The sequence below is a fragment of the Paramacrobiotus metropolitanus genome, unplaced genomic scaffold (assembly GCF_019649055.1).
Source record: "Paramacrobiotus metropolitanus isolate TYO unplaced genomic scaffold, Prichtersi_v1.0 Parri_scaffold0000002, whole genome shotgun sequence".
Lineage (NCBI taxonomy): Eukaryota > Metazoa > Tardigrada > Eutardigrada > Parachela > Macrobiotidae > Paramacrobiotus > Paramacrobiotus metropolitanus.
Window position 1 is genome coordinate 3,299,886 of NW_026570222.1, and position 21,899 is coordinate 3,321,784.

Genomic DNA, 21,899 nt, shown 5'->3' on the forward strand with positions numbered 1-21,899 from the left:
CACACGGCACCTTGACGGTAGGGTCGTACCATCGTACTGGTATATTAATGCCGTAATGTTGCACGAAGCCATCCAAGCCAACACCAACTGCACCACCTGCGTGCGTGCATGTTTTGCCAAAACGCCAGTAATAATAATTGCATCTGGAACCAGGAACCAGATAGCATTACGCCGCTGTCATAATATAGCTTTACTTGTTTTGTTATTTTTGTAGTAATTACCTATCATTTTATCAGTAATAGTCATGAATTATTATCAAAACTGAGGATTCCTGCCAAACACAGCGCCGGTTGTTAAGGTTCTGGAAAGATTTCAACATTTTTCACAAGTGACAAGTCACAAGGATTAATTAATTCCTAGAACGTGACTGTTACCCATTCGGATGTGAGCGTGAGATGGGTAAGATGTAAGAACTAACTTGTAAGGACGTTCTACTTCCGAAGTGATAATCAGATAATTTTACGATAAGAATATGATAAAAATAACAGCTAGTCATTCGAGCGACAGTAGTAAGTTTGTATTTTGTGACAGTTTACCTACTAGAGTAAGTTCTAGCTGAGTCTGATTAACACAGTAATGATGGTGCACGTGTCCCGTAATTTATTTTATAGCCATCCGCACGGCCTGTGAAACTTCAGAAAAAATGACTAGTCGCTAGTTACTGTTAACTGTGGTGTTACCTTTCTTAAAAGAAACCTTAGAAGCGCTTAATTAGTTTTCTGGAAAAGGGGTAGCGGTGGTGGTTTAGATTGGAAAAGGTTTGCACGGGTGTCGTAAGTTTTTTTACACATGGAAAGACTTTCCGATTAAATCCTTCTTCAGAATTCTGCTGAATTGGTTTTTCGAGCGATCAGCTTTCGATAATCATCATAGACATCGAGTGGCAGATGTGTCGGACAATTTCATGAGCGTGATAGATTGCACATGACGAAATCGAGTTGTCTTCGTTTTTCTCTCCGTGAACGCGTGCTCGTCTAGCCTGTGGCAGTAGCGAGTACGAGCAACAATCCAACCAAACTGCGAATTAACACACAACAGCAAACAAGTGGTTGCTGATCACGAAGAGAGAGACTGAACTGCAGACGTTGTCTAATTATCGCTCATTCGGTTGCAACACAACACACAAGACGGCCGAGATTTGTTTATGCTTGAGTGGAAAGTGATTGCTGCTGATAGTACCGTATGCATCCACAGACTGTACTGTACTAGGCTGCGTATATCCGCCAAGCGACAATTATTATGATTTATCACTGCCCCTGCAGATATGCTCCCGATCCGATCATGACCGTATCAACATCCGCTGCCTGAATAGCCGGGATTGTGATCCGCAAGCCCCGCGGGCTACTGTTGTGTGAGTTGGGTGTCTTGAATCAGAGAGGCTGATCCGTAATTACATTAGCCGCGCGCTGTATGTTGCAATTGCGGGATTAAGTGGTCTGGCCTGCACTGACTGTGCTTATCATCGCTAATCATGGCTGTCAATGGAATTAGCCATAATGGAGAGCAGCATTCCCATTCCGACGAAGAAGGCAGCAGTACGGGATTCCACAGTCCCGGCAGCCGTGACTCGTTTTCCCGAAGAGGAGTAAGTGGCAAAATAATCGAAAATTATATTAATAGCTGAATGTAAATACTTGTATTATTTTTCCTCTTAAAATCAACCGGCTGAAGATTTGCAGTTTGGAGCAAAAGTTCACGACATACGCAGATTTTTCATTGAGATTTGTTTATACTTATTTCGAGCGCACACTGGGAAGGCTGACTAGCAATTTGAATTTATCTGCAGGCTGGGAAATGTGTGTGAACTAATAAATCTGCTGGTTTGCCGATTAGACTGATTTATAGCAGTTTAAACACCTTTTGGCAGTGAAAATTGATGTGAAAATAATCATCTGCAGAGTGTTATAAGACTGGAGGTTACTTTCTTCTTATAAGAATACTGAAAAATACTTTTACAAGTCACCTGAATTGATTTTGATTTTTAATAGGAATATGTACAGTGAAAATTGTTACGGAAAATTTGAAGTGAGATTGCATTATTTTAAATTTTGTGCAAAGTGCAGTACTCTTGTGTTTTTTTTAGCAGTGTTGGCACGCACCATAGCCTTTTGTTGTTTGTTGCGGTGTTGACTAGTAAAGCCAGTCTTAATGAATAGATTTACCATGCATTAATTTTTGTTTGCGTCTTTGAGCGTTGTGAAAATTTGCTTCATGGAAATTACAACAATTGACATGTTGAACTTGCTCCTATAACTCTACATACACTTTCCTGATTACCGCAGTGAATCTCTAACCGAGTTTCGGAAGCATGCTGTATAAAATTTGTATATCTGTATACTCATGTGCTTACTTGCTGATTATTGCTTTGTGTCACAGTACTCCTCAATTATCTGATTCGGCTTCGTATACGATAAGAAAAACAGCAATAGCGTGAAAATCTATCTTGATGTAAATGAAGCGCTGTAGGTACTGGATATAGTAATTTATTTCAACACAAAACTCCTTCCGCTTCTGCTGATGAATGAAATGGGAAGCATCTGTTGTGGAATGGTGCGCAGTGCTCACGAAGTTGGTGCACCGATCCTAGACATTATATGGAATTTGTAACTGTTCAATTTTGTGGAATGAAAGCAGCAGCGTTTGCATTTTCACTGATTTCGGAGTATCGACTCCAGATTTGGAGCATCGTTTCTGTAAAGAAGATCAACCTAGCAAGCTCTAGATCAGTAAGGTCATAAACTATCGTTCCGTCGTGTTGCCATTAATTTTACGTGCAGATTGTTTAAATGCACTTCTGGAAAATTGGCCTTGATTATGTGAGTTCTTTGATGCTTTCTCAACGTGCTACGGTTCTATCATTGCAGAGCAATCGCAACTGGGCGGAAACTGGTCGTACAAAACTGCAAAAGGAGCGCCAGCGAATAAACCATCAAATTAACAAAGAAATTCAAATTCGCGCCGGCGCCGAGCGTTTATTCCGGTTCGTTAGCCAATCAATAGAAAAAGGGAAAAATGCTTACAATGTGTACCATTGACATGTTGATATTGGTCAGTTGTTCTAATTTATATACGAGCCGTATTTGTAGTGCGACGAACAACCGTAAACAACATGAAAAGATCGCCGCTGAACTATCGGTGGTCAATGCCAATTTGCAGCTGCTCAGCGAGGAGATGGCCGAACTCAACACTTCAGTGCATGTCTATCAAGAAGAGACGTGAGTGTATTGTTTACCTGCTGTATGCAAAAAACATCAACTGATGATTTTTCATGGCTTGTTTCGGCTTCTTGCAGAGGCGACTTGGTGCCATTGATTCCACTGGGCTTGAAAGAAACAGTTGATCTTGACTTTTCCGATTCTCTGACTGTAAGTTAATGCTGTCATGCTTTATTGATTACTCTATGGTAGGGTGATTTCTGGCTAAATGGCATCTTCGCTGACTACCTTGCTCGGATCGATAATATAATATGGAAATTTGACTCACGATGCACGATAGATTTTGTCACGTACCGGCATCATTTTCTGAATATTTTCGTAGTATTTTGCGACAGATATTGAGGTTATTGTTTTCACAGCATTTTTGTCAAATTTTTCTGTTTGAACGTCGGCTGTCGATAAGGCGAATGAGAAAGTAAACAGCTGCTTTGTGTCGGATTAGCGAACGCCACTGTTTCCCGGAAGTCGTAATCCATAGGCTTATGGGTAATGTTTTCGAGCACGGAAAATCCATCTAGATTCCGCAATAGAATTTTGTCAAATTAACGTATAACGAATAAAATTTTAGAAAACTTTTATGCGGTTTTTCCAGTTAATTATGCTATTCAGCCGGACTGAATAATACTGTTTGTGCCGTAGGTACAGGAGGTAAAGTAGTACTGTACCGAAATTCTGAATTTTTAAATCTCTTCAGAATTCTGGGCTTTAGCAATAAACTGAAGGCAGTTTGACTCAAGTGAATTGTTTTACAGGAATTTTTGGTTAGTCATTATCATGTGACCGATTTGGAGGAATATGACCGAGCCATTGGAATATTTATGTCCCTTCGCAATGTGAGAATAAAGTTGACAGCTAGTATTTTATTCTCCCTTTTGGCAATAACACTCGCTTAATGCACGTATTCAACACCATTAAGTGGGATAATACTACTTACATGTGACATTCTGGAGTGATATAATTTTTGCTGTTTTGTCAGGCTTGTCGCAGTCCATCCCGAGATGAGAATGGAATCTCCCTTCTTCTGGAATATGTACATACCTTAAGTTTAATTGAGCGGCGTTTCTTCACACCTGTCACGGGCATTAAATTCCAGTGGTAAGTACAGTGTTGAGCACGGACTTATAAGTCACATGTATCGTACCATCGTGGGAATTACAAGCTGCAGACACTACCGTAAATGCTACTTCCTGTTTGGTATAGTTGTTAGCAAGATCGATGGGTTTGACTACGCAGCAGCAGGGATATTAGAATGTTTGGGAATATTAAAGTGCCTCCAAATGATTTTCCATCGACCGGTAGTTTATTCTCGGTGGATGTGTTTTTCTGTGATGTGTGAAGTCATCTGGGGATTTTATGGCTTTGCTCAGGCTATTGCTGATTGTATTTGTGGGTGTGGGTGCACGGTTTCCGCTAATAATTTCATTTAATGTTTATATGAGAAGAGGATGTTGTGTTACCCCGCACTGACTAATAACTAGTAAGGAATTTGATCTGGTAGCTCTTCTGGCTGCTGCGAGGTGATGTAGCACTTCTTTCTGTCAAAAGGTCATGGGGAAATCCGAAAAGAGTATCCTTACAAAGTGCGGTATTATGTTGTTTAGAAATTTTGACCATTCAGACTTGCGAGTTATGTAGAGAATTGCATATAGATACCGTGCAAGGCTGCCGATTGGAAGATACTGCTGGGTGAAAGTGGTGTGTACTTTATATCAGCCTTGTTACAGGTATGATTCGCTAATTGGAATTCCCTGCATACAAAAGTCGGTGGCTTTTGAAAAAGCCAGCACACTTTTCAACATGGGCTCGTTGTATACACAAATCGGTGCTCGACAAGTAAGTGTCAAAATTTCATTATGGTGATTAATTTTTTGTGGTGTCGCTCTTGCGTTGATGACATATCCGCTGTGTTGACTTTCATTAACCGCGTTGGCGTTGTGGCATATTTTCAGCGCGCGAAATCAATGGAAGGTCTCTCTTCCGCATCGGCAGCCTTTCAGAAAGCGGCTGGGATCTTCCAGTTTATTGCCAACAGTTTTAATAATGCTCCCAGCATGGATCTCAAACCGGAAACACTGCGCATGCTGGTCAGCTTAATGCTGGTAAGAGAATGGTTGGAAGCTAATACGCGCTTATTTCACAGCGACCACATTCGTAAAATGTCTGTAAGGTTACTTTCTCAAGGATTATTAAATTAATAATCCAGTTAAACAGTGGTACTAGCACTTTTTTCGTTCAGAATTTTTCATTTGTAATGGCTCGGAGTTGAGGGTGTAAAAGATTGACTGAACAGTTATACAAGTTATACAAATGATGGTTGGGTGTAGAAGTTACAGATGTGGGATGTGTTCGAAGAAGTAACCATGTGAGGATCTGCAATGAAAGTTATTTTTTCCCTTACAGGTTCAGAGTCAAGAGTGTCTGTATGATTTGTCGTTGTTGTCGGACCGAAATGGACACTTAATCCACGCTCAAGAAGCCGCACAGGTAATGTGATAGCCTTATTACATATTAAAATAAGTGCATTTGTCTCATGTAGAACGGTCGCCTTTCGCACTTTAACGATATGTTATTGAATTGGTATAGGTTTCGAAAGGTTTCACAGTCGTGCACGATGCCATCTCTGCCGCCCCTGTTAAACAGTATGTACCATATTCCTGGATTTCTATGGTGCTGGTTAAAGTGGAATTCTACAAAGCCAAATCCCATTTTCATACGGGTCTGGCACTGGCCGATTACAATAGTGCGTGGGTCATTGGGGAAAATAGTACGAATCGATGAGAGACTGACATAGTTTTTGCTTGTTGTTTCTAGTATCTCTAGCCAAAATTGCGGATATTCTGGAAGTTGGGGTTTTGGCTGAATCGTTTGGGAAAGAAAATCGGAAAAATCTGGGTAAGCAGTGAACAGACGTTTTGCCTATATAGATTTTGTTGACTGATAAGTGATAAAAGCCTGCTTAGTTGACTGTCGATGTAAGTGTATCTATACACAGCACGTATGCGATGCGATGTTGCACTGCCCAAAATGTGGCTTAATTTAATATCAGTTTATAATGCATACTTCTAGTGCATGCTCGTAATTTTGACGACATTTTTAATTGTAGCACGTAATCACGTTCGACAAGCCACCCTGTTGTTTGAGGAGTGTATACGAATTCACAGGATGTGCCGGCTGTTGAGAAAGGTGGACATGCTGCTCTCCGTGTTGAGAAATGCACATGATAGGTTAGTACTTTACGCAGTTTTGTCGTTTGTGAAAATTGTGAATTTTGGCAATCTTTTTGAATATGTTACCGGTCATCTTTGGCACATTCGTGCCGGTATTCCGCCAATTGTTACTGTGATGCTTCTTTGCCTCTGTTGACAATAATTATTAGCGTGTTATACCTAATTGCTTGTGATTAGTTACTAACTTATCAGTATGAAATAATGTGGCTGCTAATGCCGGGCAAAAGTTGATCCTGTGCATCCTTTAGAAGTCTGGAACTGTACCAAAGGCTGGAAGATGAAGAGAACTTCGCACCAGCTAGCACTCCACCAGGAATTTTAGGTATACTTTGAGCATATGTGAATATTGACTGTTCTCGGTTAACTCCTTGTGCTTTTCTAGCTAAAGCACAGAAGATTTCTGAACCGATCGCTCCAAATTTCACTCAAGTCAGGGTGAAGGATCCCTTCCGTGATCTGGTAACAATCTCCAAACGACACTGTTGTGCCTCTGTCGATGACAATGAAAGGTGTGCTTGAAGTGCATTATTTAGGGTCCTCTTCACGTATTTAACGCTTCCAACGAATGGTCTAAGCCAAAACTGATCCACATGATTAAATCTGGTGCGGTGGATTCCTACGGATTCAGCGTGCGGGGTAGTTCACCCGTCTCGGTAACGGAAGTTGAATCGGGAAGCATTGCTGAGGTAAGGATATCATCGGCAGAACAATCGATTATTTCAAGGTTACACGAGTGTTGTTTTTCACTGGCATATTACGTTAGTAATGCGACTGTGAGATTGAATGAGAAAATTGTTTCCTACATCGTTTGTTTTAAGGAAAATGGTTTGAAGAAAGGCGATATAATAACGAAACTTCATGATGAAAACGTTACCTGGGAGATCCACGAAAAATTGGTGGAGAAGATGCGCCAACATCCAGAAGAACTGATTTTGACTGTGGTCACACCATTCGCATTGGCCCCGGTATGCAGTGTTTATTGCATATTAGAATTTACTCAGTTTTAGTAGTTATGAATGGTAAATAAAAATATTACATTGAAATGGTTCGAAACTGCCTTTTTTTGCAGGGACAGACCATTAACAGACATGAGGTGAGCAAAATCAAAATGAATGGCCACGCCAAGAAGAAATGACGCCATGCACAAACGGGAACGGCTGGCTAATGAATCCTGCCAGATTTTTGGGATGTTATTGTTGTGATAATTTGGAGCCTTCTTCTTAGTGGTTTTGCTTTGAACTTTTATAATGTTCAGATTTTTGAAAGGTTTTAGTGTATCTGTTCGGATGTTATCGGGCAAAATGTTCTTGTAATATATTTTTGTATACGTTTCTGCTACAAGAGAGATTGGGTTTCCTCTTTGCAAATTTTGCCCAAGTTGGTAGAATGAGCGCAGCCTGCAATTGGCATTGTGATAAAAAACACACCGAATTCAGTTTTGAGTTTTTGTGCATCTCCCAAGTGGTGATTAAATCTAAATACATAATAATATCCGTAGTCCGTCGAGTAAATGCATTACGAAAGAAAGAAACGCAAAATTTTCATGAATGGAATTTTCGCAAATTCAAAACAAAACTCAACAGTAGCGTGTGAAACCATGAAATTAACGATTTAAACTCAAGTCGAAACTCGGAATTTGGGCAATTTTTCAGAAAATACTATAGAAAAGTGCACAGTACAATCGTGGTCAGTGTACCGATACTAACCAGTGGTTACTGGTTAGTATCAGTACCTTAAGTGTTCCTACGAATTACTATTTAACTGATGCAAAACTTCGTATTTATTCCAAGGCTTGTCGGTAAGTATTTATTTGCTCTTCCTTCTGAGATGACATGATGGAATTTTACGATAGACAGCCTGATTAGTTTAGGTCTCCAAAAGTAACAAAAATCGAAATAACTTTAACCTCCCTTTTTTTTGGACACACCGACAGTTCGTCCACGACGGCCAGTGGTTTTTGTATGCTGGCCACGCACACGCAGGCCCCAGTAGTGGCGCAGACCACGATGATTGCGGATCTTCTTCAGACGTTCCAGATCATCACGTAACTTCGATTCCAGATTGTTGGCCATGGCGTGCGTGTATTTACCGTCCTTAATATCACGCTGCCTGTTCAGAAACCAGTCGGGGATCTTGTACTGTCTGGGGTTGTTCAGAACCGTGATAACCTTTTCAACCTGCAATCAACAAAAACAAATAAAAACATGACTCTATCAGAGAAAATAATTACGATATACCGTATATAAGCGTCTTTAACAGCAAGCTTTCTGTGCCAACAGGTATAAACAACTACTAGTATTTCAACATGCCATATACAATGAGTCCAGAAAACAAAACTACGGTTTAATTGTGTGTATGTTTAATTCTTTCTGCCAGAAAACGATGCTTTGAGGTTGTGAAATTAACGAATGGAACTTGAGAACCTCACCTCTTCTTCTGTCAGTTCTCCAGCACGTTTGCGTAAGTCAATATCGGCTTTTTTGCACACTACGTTCGAAAACCTTCGCCCCACACCCTGAAACATCAGTTTCAATGTATGCTTCGCAGGAAATCAGATGATGAACTCTCACGTACCTTTACAGCCGTCAGAGCGTACATGATTTTCCGCTGTCCGTCAATGTTGGTGTTCATTATACGGAGGATATGCTGGAACTTTTCCGGAATGATAAGGGTCTGCAACAACAAATCTTAAAGTCAATCTAACAAAACCACCCCTGCTTCACTTACACCCATTTTATAATCTTGAAATCAGGAATCTCAGTAATTAATAACAAAAATCCGTAAAGATGATCGCGAACTCTCGCTAAAAATCCACGGTGACGGAGTACCAGAAGTTCGCCGAATGCAGTCGGATGCGATGCAGGAGACAGCCTGAATTTATTCACACTTCCAGTTAAAAAATGGAAAAAGCATTCAGTGGAAGTCGCCAGTTACTCGAAAATTAAAGCCTTTAATTCCAGGCTTCCAGCAGGAATCTAAAGGATTCCATTTCAGACTTATTGGAATGGCCAATGCTGAGTGCCGGGACACGCCTTCGGTGAAGGTGCATGGCTGCTGCGTGCAGCGTGTGCGTGCTCGCTCTGGGCACGCCGTTCGCTGTCGCACGCATCATAGACGGGATCATATTACTGTAATTGTTCGCAACACTCGAAAGCATTTTTTCTCACCTTTTGTTAAACAGTACATTGATTAATTTCTATATAAATAAATGTATAAAATAAATATCGGGAAATAAGAAATATTCTTTTTTTTATGGGAGTGTAACTGGCGTCGATTTGGCCAGAAAGTCGACTGGAAAGACCATATTGCAGCAGCAGTAGGATCCAGACCGAGCATAGGTGCAATATGGAACGGCGCACCAGAGCATCCTCAACGTTGCATGCTCAAAACGCGGCTGCGCCTGTTCTGGAGACCGTGCCCGCGTCGTCACAGCTTCCCGTGGAAGTCATTCCCGAGCCAACCGAAATCTCGGTTAAATCAGACATCATTCTAGCAGAACCTGTAGCCTTGGTGCCAAAAAAATCCTTAAAACGCCCCTCGACAGTCAAGCGCCACCATCTGACGGACGAAGCCCGGAAAGCGATCATCGACAAGCATATGAGCGAGCCCTTACTCAGTCAGCAGCAGATTGTGGAATGGCTGGACAGAGTGCACGGCATTCTGGTGGACCGTACCACCGTCGGTCGGACCATTCAGAAGTATGCAGTCAAAGAAGAGAGAGACCCAACAGGCGCCGATGTACTGGAAGCGACACTGTTCGAATGGTATTCAGCCCGGACTAAATCAGCGGAAGTTAGTGTGGAGCCGTCTGCCGATGGAGATCAGGTAACGTCTGTTTCCGGCGCAAAGTGACCATGCAACACGGAACAGTTATGCCACATTATTCACTAATAAAAACCAAACTGATTTTTTTGGGAATTTCTTCAGAGTTACGCAAGCGGTTGAGTCGTCGGCTTGCTAATAATTTAGTGCAGTAATTTCTTTTGTTTTTTTCTTGCAGAATATCACAATTATGGCCATGAGCCTCAGCTCCTTTAAGGAGAAAGCTGCGGAACTATTACTGACGGGAGAATTCGATGTGCCGACAAATTTCAGTCTGTCTGATAAATGGCTGCAAGAATTTTTGAAGAAGTATGGTTTGGAAGTGACAGCCATTTCACAGGACAGCGTTACCAGCGAAATTGCGCCGGATGTTAGCGACAAGACTGATTGGCCCAACGATCTGCTGCCGTACTTGGCACCGGTCAAGCGAATGGAGGAAATCGACGTCGAGGATGCCGGGCAGGTGCATGAAGTCCATGAAGAACAGGGATTTGTCGTGCCGGCTGCAACCAAGGTGCGCATTTTTCTCGATAAGGCCAGAAAACGGTAAACTTTCTAAACAATTATAAACAGCCTGCAAGAGTGCGACAACTTGGAGCGACGTCTGTGAGAGAGATTACTTACAGCACTGCAGGGGAATTGCTTTTTCTCTTCTCTTGGCGTTTTAGCTTTGGGCTCTTTCGGTGCGGTTTTGATATTTTGTGCTTTTATCTGTTCTAGATAGTTGCCGTGCCTCAGACTTGTCGATATTCAAAAAAATTCGGTCGCGGCCGGGGAAACAATTATTTAACGGATGTTACGCGCAAAGCTTTGCTGGAAAAGCACGAAGAATGCCCGGACTGGAGCCAGACGCAGTTAGCAGATTGGCTAAAAGACAATTTTCATGTCAATGTTCATCGCGCCACGATAGGTCGCAATATTAAAAAGCTGGCTGTAAATGGAGTGGTAAGAAGCGATGAGGAAGACATGTTGCCTGTTTCCGACTGCGAGGACGAGGAGGCACCTGCTAAAAAGCGACCGAAAATCTGGCAAGACGCTGACGGTACCAACAGAGTGCAATATGTAGAGGATGCGCTGACCGAATACTACACCTCAGAAAAATCTAACGGGGTATGAGATATTTTAGCATTGTTCTGTAAGGTATTTTAATATGATCTTAAACCTGCAAAATAAACGTTGTTCAAGCTTACGAATTTACCCTTCTGGGTTCGTTTAACCCAAATTCCAAGGTTGGGTTTCCTGGTGCCTTTTGCTAACGTAGACTACTAGTCTCGCTTATTGGAATGATCGTGTTGAAGTTTTGGAGTTCTGAATCATGAATCCATGATGGGCTTCAGACATTTTAATAGTTCACCGGCAGACAGGTGGTCAGCTTTACTGACCAGTTTCATTTTACAGAAACATGTACCGGAATGGAAACTGTGGAAGAAAGCCATCGAAGTATTAGCCGCGAACGGAACGGAAACGGACCGGTGTTTGTTAACAACGGAATGGAAAAAAGGCTTTTGGAGTCGCCTTTCCAGTGCAGGAAATTCAAGTAAACAAGCTGGTAAACGTGCAATCTTTGTGCAAGGCCATGCTGCGCCATGCCAAGTGCTGCGCAGTTTTACGAACATACTCGTACTATAGTATTTTGTGCAGTTGACATGTAAGAAGCTTATGTACAGAGAAACAATGCAACATCAGTAGACAGTAATCGTAAGTAACATGTACATTTAGGTTCATCAAGTGTGGCACGTAAAGCGTCGTTTGCGGATTACGTATCAGCCTCTCCATCCGGTACTCCTCCGTCCATAGCAGACGTCCACAAAAGTGTCAACGTAATAAGATTTTATGTTTTTTCATCCAAACTGGATGCGGACTCCAAAAGGGATCTCATGGCCGATTTGGATGCGATATACCTGCGCCTGGGAGAAGCAAATAACCTCGTATCCAGTTAATAAACTACTTCGTTTTTGCCACTTTTTGTTGGATATCAATCTTAAAGACCGAAAATGCCTTTACTTTATTGCTTTTGCTGTTTTCGAGTCCATCATCAGTTATTATTTTCTCACCCGGCTGACCGAAAACGTTGTGATCGGGTGTCTTTCATACGAGATTTCCTGGAAGGAGCACCTGAGAGCAAAATGGTACCACTTAATATCACGGTGGTATAGAGTGGTTATTTATGGGATGCACATGGCTACGGCCGGCTGAGTACGACGAAAAATATTCAGTGAATCAAAGTGTATTCGTATACTTTTTTTATATGCCTTTAAAACTTTGAACAATAAACAGAAGTTTTTCTGTGCACAATTTCCTCCTTATCACATTTTCTGTCCTCACTGTATTCCGTAACAACAGTCAACGATTCAATCGGAAATGACGGATCAAGTTATCAAAGAAAAATTAAACCTCTTAAATGTACAGCAAAAAAATTACAATCTTTATACAGAAACAAAACAACATTCTGTCAGCATACATAAAAGTAAAAAATGAAATTCCTACAAAAATCCAATACAACGAAGCATACTGCCGGAAGTAGGATACAACTCCAAACAGTACCACTGGAATGCATGGCAAGATGAAACAGCAACAACAGGGCGCTTTTGGCAGTTTCATTCCGAAAATGACGTCTTTCCGTACAGTGAACACTGGTAGGGTAGGAAACGACCGCTAACGGTGCCAACGAACATGTTGTTCGCCATTACGAACACCATAATTACGAACTGGTACCGGGCGCATTCACTGGATAAGCCAATGTCACATTCAATTGGGGGTTATGCTCTTTGAGGGATTTCTTGGCGTAATGCGACACCAGATCCCTTAATGTGACAAATTCTCCTGTGGGTGCCGCGAAACCGAATGCGTTCTCATTCTGATTGATCAGGCAATGACCTACTTTGCCATTCCTACAACAATGCCAAAAGGCGAAATCAATACATGGACCCAATGACCGTGAAAAGAAAAATTTAATGTCTGGGCAAGTCGCTTGTACGATCTCGCCTCAACTCTCGAGCCTTACAAAGCTACACACGTAAAACCCACTATCATTCAAGTTAACTGCAGTCTTCCAAACTTTAGAGTTTGGAAGTCTGCAGTTAACATATTTCAAATTCTACCAGTGACCATATAATTTTACTTACACCATAACAGAAAGCGCATGCGTCTGACCAGACGAGCCCTCCATTCGCCGGCGAATAAGAAATGTCCCGGATGGTTTGTTAATAAGTAGTTTCTCTGCTTGTTCCCGGGTAGCATCTGGTATGTACCACATCTTCTCATCATTCTGCACCATCTCGGACGTTGCGGGTACTTCAAGAATCGTTTCACTGACCGGAGACGATTTCAATCTACAATACACAAGAAAGTGTGAAAAATGGCTATGTGAATGGTTATGTGAATTGTCCGAACAGCGGAACTATCAAATGCGTTACCAGTTCTACTGTCAGTATATAGACAATAAAAAAATGTCGATTTATTACGATTACAAATTTATAGATCCTTTCCTGACAGCGTTTATTACGTTACAGAAATTAACAGCCAGGTCATGAAAAATACCTCTCCGAGCCTTTCTTTTCTCCCAACTTCGCTGATTCCTGCAGGATCTCATCCAGCTCACCTTGATTAACCCCACTCCTGGTCAACAACCTGAACACAAAAACGATCCCATCAGCGAATACCGCAACAACATCACCGATCCCATTTACGCAAATTAAATAGTTGTGCCGACCGGAAATCTAGGTTATAGATAGACGCTACTCGTTAACGTACTTGATCATATCGCCACGAACAATGTTCAAATGGGTGATGCGTGGTTTGATGTTAGCCAGATCGTTCTCCTTCGTCTTCAGCCACTGTGTCTGGAGATTGAGGTCAACTTGCAGTTTGGCTCGATTACTCAATATCCCGTCCAGACGGGCTTTCAATAGGGCATAGTTGGCTTTAACGGCGTCAATCTCATTGGGCTTTGCATCACGCTGGTAGCGTTCGTGGATTTTGATCTGCTCTTCGAACATTAATACTGCCGCGTCGAATGCCGCCATGGCCTGGGTTTTCATGTTGACTTCCTGGGCCGTACGTGTAGTCTCCTCCGTCAGGCGGTCATAAATCTCACTCCACATGTTATATTCCATGTTGTTTTCCTTCAATTGCTGCAAAATCTTATCCCGATCGGAAGAATCAATAACACCCTGAAGAAAATACCCTTATATTTAAGAAAATCCAAAAAATGTTTAATCAGGCAACTACAGTTTTACCATAACAGTAAACTAATTAAATGTCGAACTTGATTTTGGTGCATTAATCAGTCGGAGAATACTGAACCTATTCCTAAAGGTGGAAGTTCATAATAGAAGGTAACACAACCTTTCTTCCAGACAACAACTAATTAAGTCCAGGTAGATGCGACCAGAAGGGATTTTTAATCGTAGTTCACGCGTCAAAATAGAATCCTTTGTGCTATGAATTACATAATAACAAGGAATGGTATTCCAAGAGACGTCACAGAAAATGTTACATAATGGATAAGGAAGAGTTTTCTCTTGAGCATAACGCTTTCCCAACAAGGCATGCACAATAAATCACGCAACCAGTTTCCTAATAATTACCCAGGGAGCGTCGCTCCGTCGGCACTCAGTAGCAGCAACTCTTCATTTCGTAATTAGCTTCAGTATTTCATAACTATAATCAACTGTGCCCGTGTAATTACTGCCCCCACGCATAGCCCACGTGTGCCACCACCTACGTCCAAGACCTTCTGATGTCGACTATCAGTGGTATTAGAAAAATTGAATCACGATCTTCACATTTCGGTGACTGGATAATGTTTAACTTAATCAAAGCGAAATAAAGAGGTTCCGGTTGACGTCACGCTATTCCTACCTGATTCTTGGACAAGGGACTGATGAGACAGATGTCAAGCATGCGATTATAGGGCGCCAGGGAATTAGTGCGGTGATAATCAATGACAGCCTGGACGCTATCGAATTCCAAGGGCTCGGCAAATCCATATTTGCCATCCCGTCCAATAATGCGGATGAGCTTATTCGCTCCTTCTTTTCTGTAACAATAAAACAAATTTCAGATTTCCCATTTCCGATTTTCAAACGTGTTCGTTAATGCGTACACAGCATGGACCCATCTAAATAAAGACAAAACTGCAAATTTTCAGGAACGATAAAATAAGAATCATCGGAATCACAAGTAAGTAGTTAAGGTTTCAACAGCAATACAGATGGCATATCAGACTCAACGTGAAACTTTACTTTCTGGAAGTCTATCCTAGTTTTTTAGGATGTTACCAACTTAATCAAAAACAGATTTGATGAAAAAAATCACAGAATTTCACACAATTTACATGCTCTGTGGTCTTCAGAGACATGTTCTGTACAATTGTACCGGTTGTACTTAACTTAAAGCTGTTTTCGCCGACTGTGCCATTCACTGTTAGGTCGTTTAAATCATTCACTTAGTTGAACTGATATATAAATTTCGGAAATGCAGTCGACGTTCTGCTTATAAAACTTGCTTACCGCAACGTCAGCGTATATTCTCCTTGCACTTTAGTGGATGAAGCGCGCACCAGGAAACTTCCATCGGGCTGATCCTTCATGGCGGCAGCAGCATCATCACGCGACACACTACCCCAATACCAATCGCAATCTTCCAAATTTTTCGGTGACGACGCTAAACCTCGTGCACCGATGGAATTCCGACGTGCAAATTCCGATGTTAATGAGGCTATTTCCGGCAGTCCCGAGGGCACACCTAACAGCAATCCAAACAGTTATGCCTGTACTCGAAAATGCTAACAGTCGATTTAGCAAAAACGACTATGAATAACTACATACTGTATGAGTCTATTCCAGAATACTCTGAGAAACATGTGAGTGCATAAACTGCAAGCGTCAACAAAAACGGAAATGTTTCCAGGCATTTCACAAAACCTATACATATTTGTAACCTTACAAGGTGCCAACTAGAACATTCTGCGTTGTTTAATGCGGTCGAGGTACTTTTACAATTTAAAGCATGATAATGCGGCCGTTTCACATTACATGTACTGCACACACGATAAAGCCATAACGGTACGAACAACCAGTAATAATTCCCCTAACTCTCTCACCGAAATCTAAATCCGCAATACATAGATCGATACCCCAGGTTCCCTTCAGTAGAAGAGTTTCCAAGATGACATTGTACCAGTTTATATGCCGCGAAATCAGTCTACGAGCACAAATGCACGTACATATCCCATTATCCCATTTCTGAATGTCCCAGATTATTCTCTTCCTCAATTATCATTTACTCTGTTTTGAGCCAAGATGGCCGGATAAGCCCCACCGCTAATGGTTGCAGCAATAATGTGGGATTACACTTCTTCTCTGACTGTTTTATCATTGAGCACAAGCGACAAAAATGGCCCATCAAATATCGCAGGGTTTTCGCATGGGCGTCAGGCAATTTTTTTGCCAAATCCAGAATAATACTAGCGCGCTGATCCTCGGTTTCACATAAACCTAACGAGAAAAATATCATGAAAAATGTTGAGATCAAGGTAAACCTATCCACGAACAATATTTAATCGGAAATCAAAGCAAGTGGCGGATTACTTCACGCGCCACGAACATAAACGATTTTAATTATTTTTTACTAAAAAAATAACCAAAAGACTTGATCATTTTAAATTAAAAATTTAATCAAAGGGATTGCGCCAAATACTGTTTTCCGTCGTATCTGAACTCACTTGTGGCCTCTATGAACATGTCGTACATGGAGGTAGGTATCACAGGAGTAGGCAGTTCCAATAAATACCGCTTTAATACTTCAACAATACAGGCGATTTCACAGGCCGACAATAAGTTCAAATCTACAAAAGAATATTATAACAACAATACGGCACAGGCAAAGTTTGCCACTACACGATCGCAAAATTTCGCACCTCCTGATAATGAGATCTGTTCACAGACTATCCGAACCACATCCGCCGGAACGGTAAGGGAAAATATCCTATTGAGATCGTGAGTTGCAGCCGACGCGCGCTTTTCGATTTCTTCCACACATCGAGCAACCAGTGCCGGCACCGGTTCATCTGATAGCAGCTGCTGACTAAGTTCTACACCAAAAACTATGAGAAGAAAAATCATGTCATTGCCATATCATAATTTAAGCGATTATCTGCCTATTAAATTTTGATGTTTCCTTACCTCTTCGTGCCAAGCAGCTCTCCGCCAGTGCGCACGCTGTACATCGCTTTTCCAGCCGAGTCGAACAGCTCCGCTGACAGGAATGACCAACACCGACTACAATCAAGATTGTTCGACGATCACAATTAACCAACAATGTGCCACTGGGAAAATGGAATAAACTCCAAAAAAAATCAAAAAGCGTCCTGGACTTACGTTGACACGGGCAGCTGCCGCAGATAAGGGAGCCATGCATTAAATGCTTGCAACTGTCACACAGGCTGCCACTGGCTAAAGTGCCCAAATAATTCTCCGTCTTGAGACGGTCTGGAAGCAAAACAAATGGTGCGATCTCTGGGTTTACCATTTTTTTAAGGGATACATACACATAAGCACTAACAAGCTCCCGATAGACGGACAACAAAAAATTAAGAAATTTGCCTTTACTATCTTATCACGTATACGAGTACCTATGCTTCCCGGGCTTTTCAGACTTTGCCTTTGCTAATTCTCAGCCATTTACCGATAGTACGGTTTCTGCTAATTGATATTAATCTCGATCTCGCCGTAAGTGGTGTCGGAAATCACACTCGCTATCAAAATCAGTGCCATGACCCCAATTTGATATCTAAACATTTAGCCGCCGCTTTACTCTGACCAAAAGATAACTTTAATCTCTGTGGCAAATTCGTCTTACTCCTACGCAAAATTTTGATTGTTTCTAGCTTGGATTATTGTTTCATATTGCAAGTGCACTTTTCCTTCTTCAAAATAATGAAAACTAAAGCGCACAAACCACACGGAAAATTTGTAATGGCAACTGAAAGAAAAGAAAAGCAACAGTGAAACCTCTTCTGATGCACTGCAAACCCACGGCAAACTTCCAGCCATCTTTAATTTTGCTGCCCGCCATACAATTTTGGATATTTAACAATTTCTAGTATCTTGAAAAATGACCATAAGTTCGTAAAATTAGTACAAGCCTGCCGCTATGTTCTGTAAACTGCAAAATGCTATACTACACGCTTTCCACCATTCTACAGACTATAGTTGGAAGTAATAATTATACTCAAACGCGATTATTGCACTTTCAGCAAAGTCACCTCCAAGGATTAATTAGCAGCGATTATAGATATCCATTAATCATTCGCGAAATACGTACAGTACTGCACGCACCGAATTGCTATCTACGCACTTTATTGCCGCCAGGCATTTGTCCTTCAAACAGAGACAAAAACTAAAAGGAGTGTTCTTACTAACAATAAGCCAACCAGGAAACACGAAGCAATGCAGTAGCGATCCAATAAATTTATCTTAAACCTAGTTTGCAAAAAATAATGCTTCAGTTCAATAAAGTAATAAGGACAAATAATTTGCCTGAAATAGGATTTTACTAAAGCGGTACTTCGTATAGGTAACCGTATAAACTTCGAATTTAAAAAAATAAAACAAGCAGAAAAATACGCTCCCGCTTCAAACGCAGTTAAATCTACATTGATTGCAAGATTTTTACTGACCATGCACGGCTGGTGCATCAAGCACCATTCACCAACAAGACATAACCGGTTTCCGGTAAAAGCTCATCAATGATTTCGCCGAAAGACCATGCAGATGAAACAGCAGCGTAATCGAGCTTAATTCTCGCGCTGCCAGCTTCACAGAATCCCCGAATGCCCCTAGCCTTTCCTGGACCACTCTGACTTGCCGATAATTAAAAATGAAAAACGAGAACATTCAGTCATTAACCACTTTTCCGCGCCAGCGAACTCAAGCCATATTCAGCTCAGTAAATCAGCCAGGACATGTATCGCATTGACTAATTATGGCAGCGCGCCGTCTGGCTGCCAGCCATGTGCATCAGAATTCCTGTTCCTTGTCACGAGATCGATGCAGTCGCATACTGCAACACTTAGGCAACTGCACACGCTGTACAGCAGCACCAAAGTGAGCAAGTACTGCAGTATAATTATCGAACAGCCAGGAACACAATAGAATATGCATCCAGGTTTGTCATGAGTATTTTATACATTGCGACTAGCCTTGACTGACAGATAGATCTGCCAGGGGCTGCCGAAAGTCGTTTTGGTTACTTTATGTGTTTAGGAGAACCCTCGACCGCATTAAATCCAACTCCAGTTACCAGGTCATTATTTCTGTGCGCGAAATTTACCATCGCACAGTAGCATTAAACGCACTCACCTATTGTGGCTAAATGATAATCACCCGATACGGATTCACTGAAATTATCCTCCATAGATACTTAATGATTTCGGAATTCGAAAGCTCAACTCGCTCTGAAAACAGAAAAAAATAAACTTACAATCGTTAAATCAAATACCTCCTTCACAAACATGTACGAACATTGTTATTACTAGTTTGGTTTGCAACCGTTTATAATTTTGTCACAAACTAACAACCATTAGACTACTGTAAATGTAATGAGTATTAGTAAATTACTACTCTAGATTTCCGAATACTGCAGTCACTCAAGTATCACTTACAGCACGCAAACTTGACTTTAAAAATTAAAACCACAGGAAACAGACGATTAAACAGATCCACAGAACAGCGACGGCGAACTGATTCAAGAAATGAAAAGTAGCTGAATGCCACTGAGCTGCAAATGAGCAAGGAAATTAGGGGATACCGAAGCAAAGCGGAACCATTATCCACTGGAATAAAGCTGCCATCATCAAATTGCTGCAACAGTACAAGTTCTGTACTCGAACTGGAAGTTGAGCAACTGCAAAATTGTGCTCTAATAATGACCAGTGGTGCTCTGGAAGGGTCTCCAGATTTACAGGTCAGAGTATCATTCAAACAAAAGTTACAAAACCCCAAATTCGTTTAATACAAAAACGGTATCGCTAGAATCGGGATCAGAAATAGTGTAATATGGTACTGTACGTATCCGACAGACTGCTACTTACTTACTACAGTACCAGCTAACAGCTAACTGGAAAAAGAAACCGCCAGCAGCCAGTACATAGGATCAAACTGCAGAGTGCATACTACAGTTCCACCTGGGATGGCGTATTACTGTACATACAATCAGTGTGGCAAGGAAAATTACAGAACCGGAAAAGGACATTTAAAGGAGTCTCACACAAAACTGACTCGGTCATCCAGGACCTGCGTTACCTGCGCCACAAACAAATAAGGCGATCAAAGCGCCGTATCCAATTCGCCGATCGAGCGTTAGTGCAAAAAAGTACAGTACGTAAGTACTGTAAGGCGGAATCCATAAATTACGTCACGCAAGTTGGGGGAGGGGAGGGTCCTGAAAGCGTTACTGTTGTTACAAAGGGGGAGGAGGGTATTAAAAACTTTGTTACGATTCTGACGTCACCATGCTAATCTATGGAGGGGTTCTAAATTTGTTACGCAGCGCTCAGGGGAGGGGATCTGAGTTTGTCAGCACTGGTGAGTCGTGACATAGGGGGAGGGGGGTATCAAAATGTCGAATTTCTGCGTTACGTAATTTATGGATGCCGCCTAATCATTTATCATACCTCGTGCGCTCGTGTTAGTACGTACTGCGAAGTAGTAGTCTAGTAGAGCAGCACTTCAGAGTTCAGACTATGTATTTACTATTTCGATAGCAAAATAGTATAAGCACTATTACAGCCGTGCGCACTAATAAAGTACGGAAGTACAACACTGTACGAGTTACGTTAATATTTAATATTTTTAATATTTACTCTCGGCTCAATATGTCCCGGTTTTGTAAAGTATAGCCAGTCATGCACTGTACGCGGTTCAAAACACTCGCTGGATCAGATGAACAGAAATCCACCAATGAACGTGATTGGCTGTAATGCCCGTCAAAATAACGGCTAACGATCGGTTTTCGAGCGCGTTGAACGGCCAGGGTCAAAAAGAGGGAGGGAAAATTAAAGGGAGGGATTTTCTTTGGTCAAAAAGAGGGAGGGAAGACTAAAGGCAGGGATTTTGGGTGGTCGAAAAGAGGGAGGGAATTTGTTTTGTCAAAAAAAAGAAGAAAATTTTCCTTTTGGCAAAATTTTCAAAAGAAAAAGGAAATTTTTTCGGTCAAAACGAAAAGCACGTCTTTGCGGCGCGAGATGTTAAAAAAAGCTGTAACAGGAATTTGGCAACTACACACGACGGTTCATACAAGTATTGTTGTTAAAAGAAAACAGCCAACGCTTAGAGTATGCCAGTATGGAACCAAGCGTTATGCGCAGGTCAGGGCAACAATTTTTTTCAGCATCGTCTCTCACGGCCCACTTTGAATGGTAGTGTTACGATTTGTTATTATAAACGTCAGGTCTTATGAAAACATGCAATAATCCAAAAGAAGTACAGTACATGTGCGTACTGGTTGTGGAGACCCTACATCAAATTTAGTAATTTATTCAGTAATTTAATTTCTAAATTTTTAATTTAAAGTTTTTTTATTCATAGTTATTTGTTTAACTCGCAAAGATTGACTAGAATGTAATCAAAAA

At 41.4% G+C, this 21,899-nt stretch overlaps 4 protein-coding genes across 9 annotated transcripts; 2 read left to right on the forward strand and 2 right to left on the reverse strand.

Moving 5' to 3' along the window:
• The first annotated feature begins 77 nt into the window (after nt 1-77).
• LOC129590215 (rhophilin-2-like) lies at nt 78-7,901 on the forward strand. Its single transcript, XM_055485324.1, has 18 exons — nt 78-399; nt 1,263-1,585; nt 2,865-2,980; nt 3,087-3,215; nt 3,293-3,365; nt 3,968-4,048; nt 4,192-4,310; nt 4,940-5,048; nt 5,165-5,314; nt 5,616-5,699; nt 5,799-5,955; nt 6,027-6,107; nt 6,319-6,439; nt 6,691-6,764; nt 6,825-6,901; nt 6,976-7,128; nt 7,261-7,407; nt 7,512-7,901. Exons 2-18 carry the CDS (start codon nt 1,472-1,474, stop codon nt 7,575-7,577), a joined length of 1,851 nt encoding a protein of 616 aa, XP_055341299.1. The 5' UTR covers nt 78-399; nt 1,263-1,471; the 3' UTR covers nt 7,578-7,901.
• Nucleotides 7,902-8,232: 331 nt separating this feature from the next.
• LOC129591337 (40S ribosomal protein S18) lies at nt 8,233-9,313 on the reverse strand. The gene is made up of 4 exons (XM_055486966.1): nt 9,170-9,313; nt 9,017-9,115; nt 8,871-8,957; nt 8,233-8,619 (listed from the first exon to the last, which is right to left on the reverse strand). The coding sequence occupies exons 1-4, from the start codon at nt 9,173-9,175 to the stop codon at nt 8,344-8,346; spliced, it is 468 nt and encodes a 155-aa protein (XP_055342941.1). The 5' UTR covers nt 9,176-9,313; the 3' UTR covers nt 8,233-8,343.
• Nucleotides 9,314-9,536: 223 nt separating this feature from the next.
• Nucleotides 9,537-12,527, forward strand: LOC129591323 (uncharacterized). Of its 2 annotated transcripts, none has more exons than XM_055486945.1 (5): nt 9,537-10,267; nt 10,443-10,778; nt 10,985-11,374; nt 11,663-11,813; nt 11,984-12,527. In XM_055486945.1, exons 1-5 carry the CDS (start codon nt 9,788-9,790, stop codon nt 12,202-12,204), a joined length of 1,578 nt encoding a protein of 525 aa, XP_055342920.1. In that variant the 5' UTR covers nt 9,537-9,787; the 3' UTR covers nt 12,205-12,527. The 2 variants fall into 2 exon arrangements, with proteins under 2 accessions (XP_055342920.1, XP_055342928.1); XM_055486953.1 differs by having other exon boundaries at nt 11,663-11,801.
• Nucleotides 12,528-12,601: 74 nt separating this feature from the next.
• LOC129591294 (phosphatidylinositol 3-kinase regulatory subunit gamma-like) lies at nt 12,602-20,582 on the reverse strand. 5 transcript variants are annotated; one of them, XM_055486916.1, is made up of 15 exons: nt 20,361-20,582; nt 19,932-20,047; nt 19,630-19,724; nt 17,647-17,757; nt 17,452-17,547; nt 17,187-17,372; nt 16,992-17,114; nt 16,554-16,764; nt 16,371-16,471; nt 15,778-16,012; nt 15,128-15,305; nt 14,018-14,436; nt 13,805-13,894; nt 13,390-13,596; nt 12,602-13,155 (listed from the first exon to the last, which is right to left on the reverse strand). In XM_055486916.1, exons 3-15 carry the CDS (start codon nt 19,682-19,684, stop codon nt 12,966-12,968), a joined length of 2,202 nt encoding a protein of 733 aa, XP_055342891.1. In that variant the 5' UTR covers nt 19,685-19,724; nt 19,932-20,047; nt 20,361-20,582; the 3' UTR covers nt 12,602-12,965. The 5 variants fall into 5 exon arrangements, with proteins under 5 accessions (XP_055342891.1, XP_055342875.1, XP_055342882.1 ...); XM_055486900.1 differs by having other exon boundaries at nt 19,932-20,130; XM_055486907.1 differs by having other exon boundaries at nt 19,932-20,173.
• Between the last annotated feature and the right edge of the window lie 1,317 nt (nt 20,583-21,899).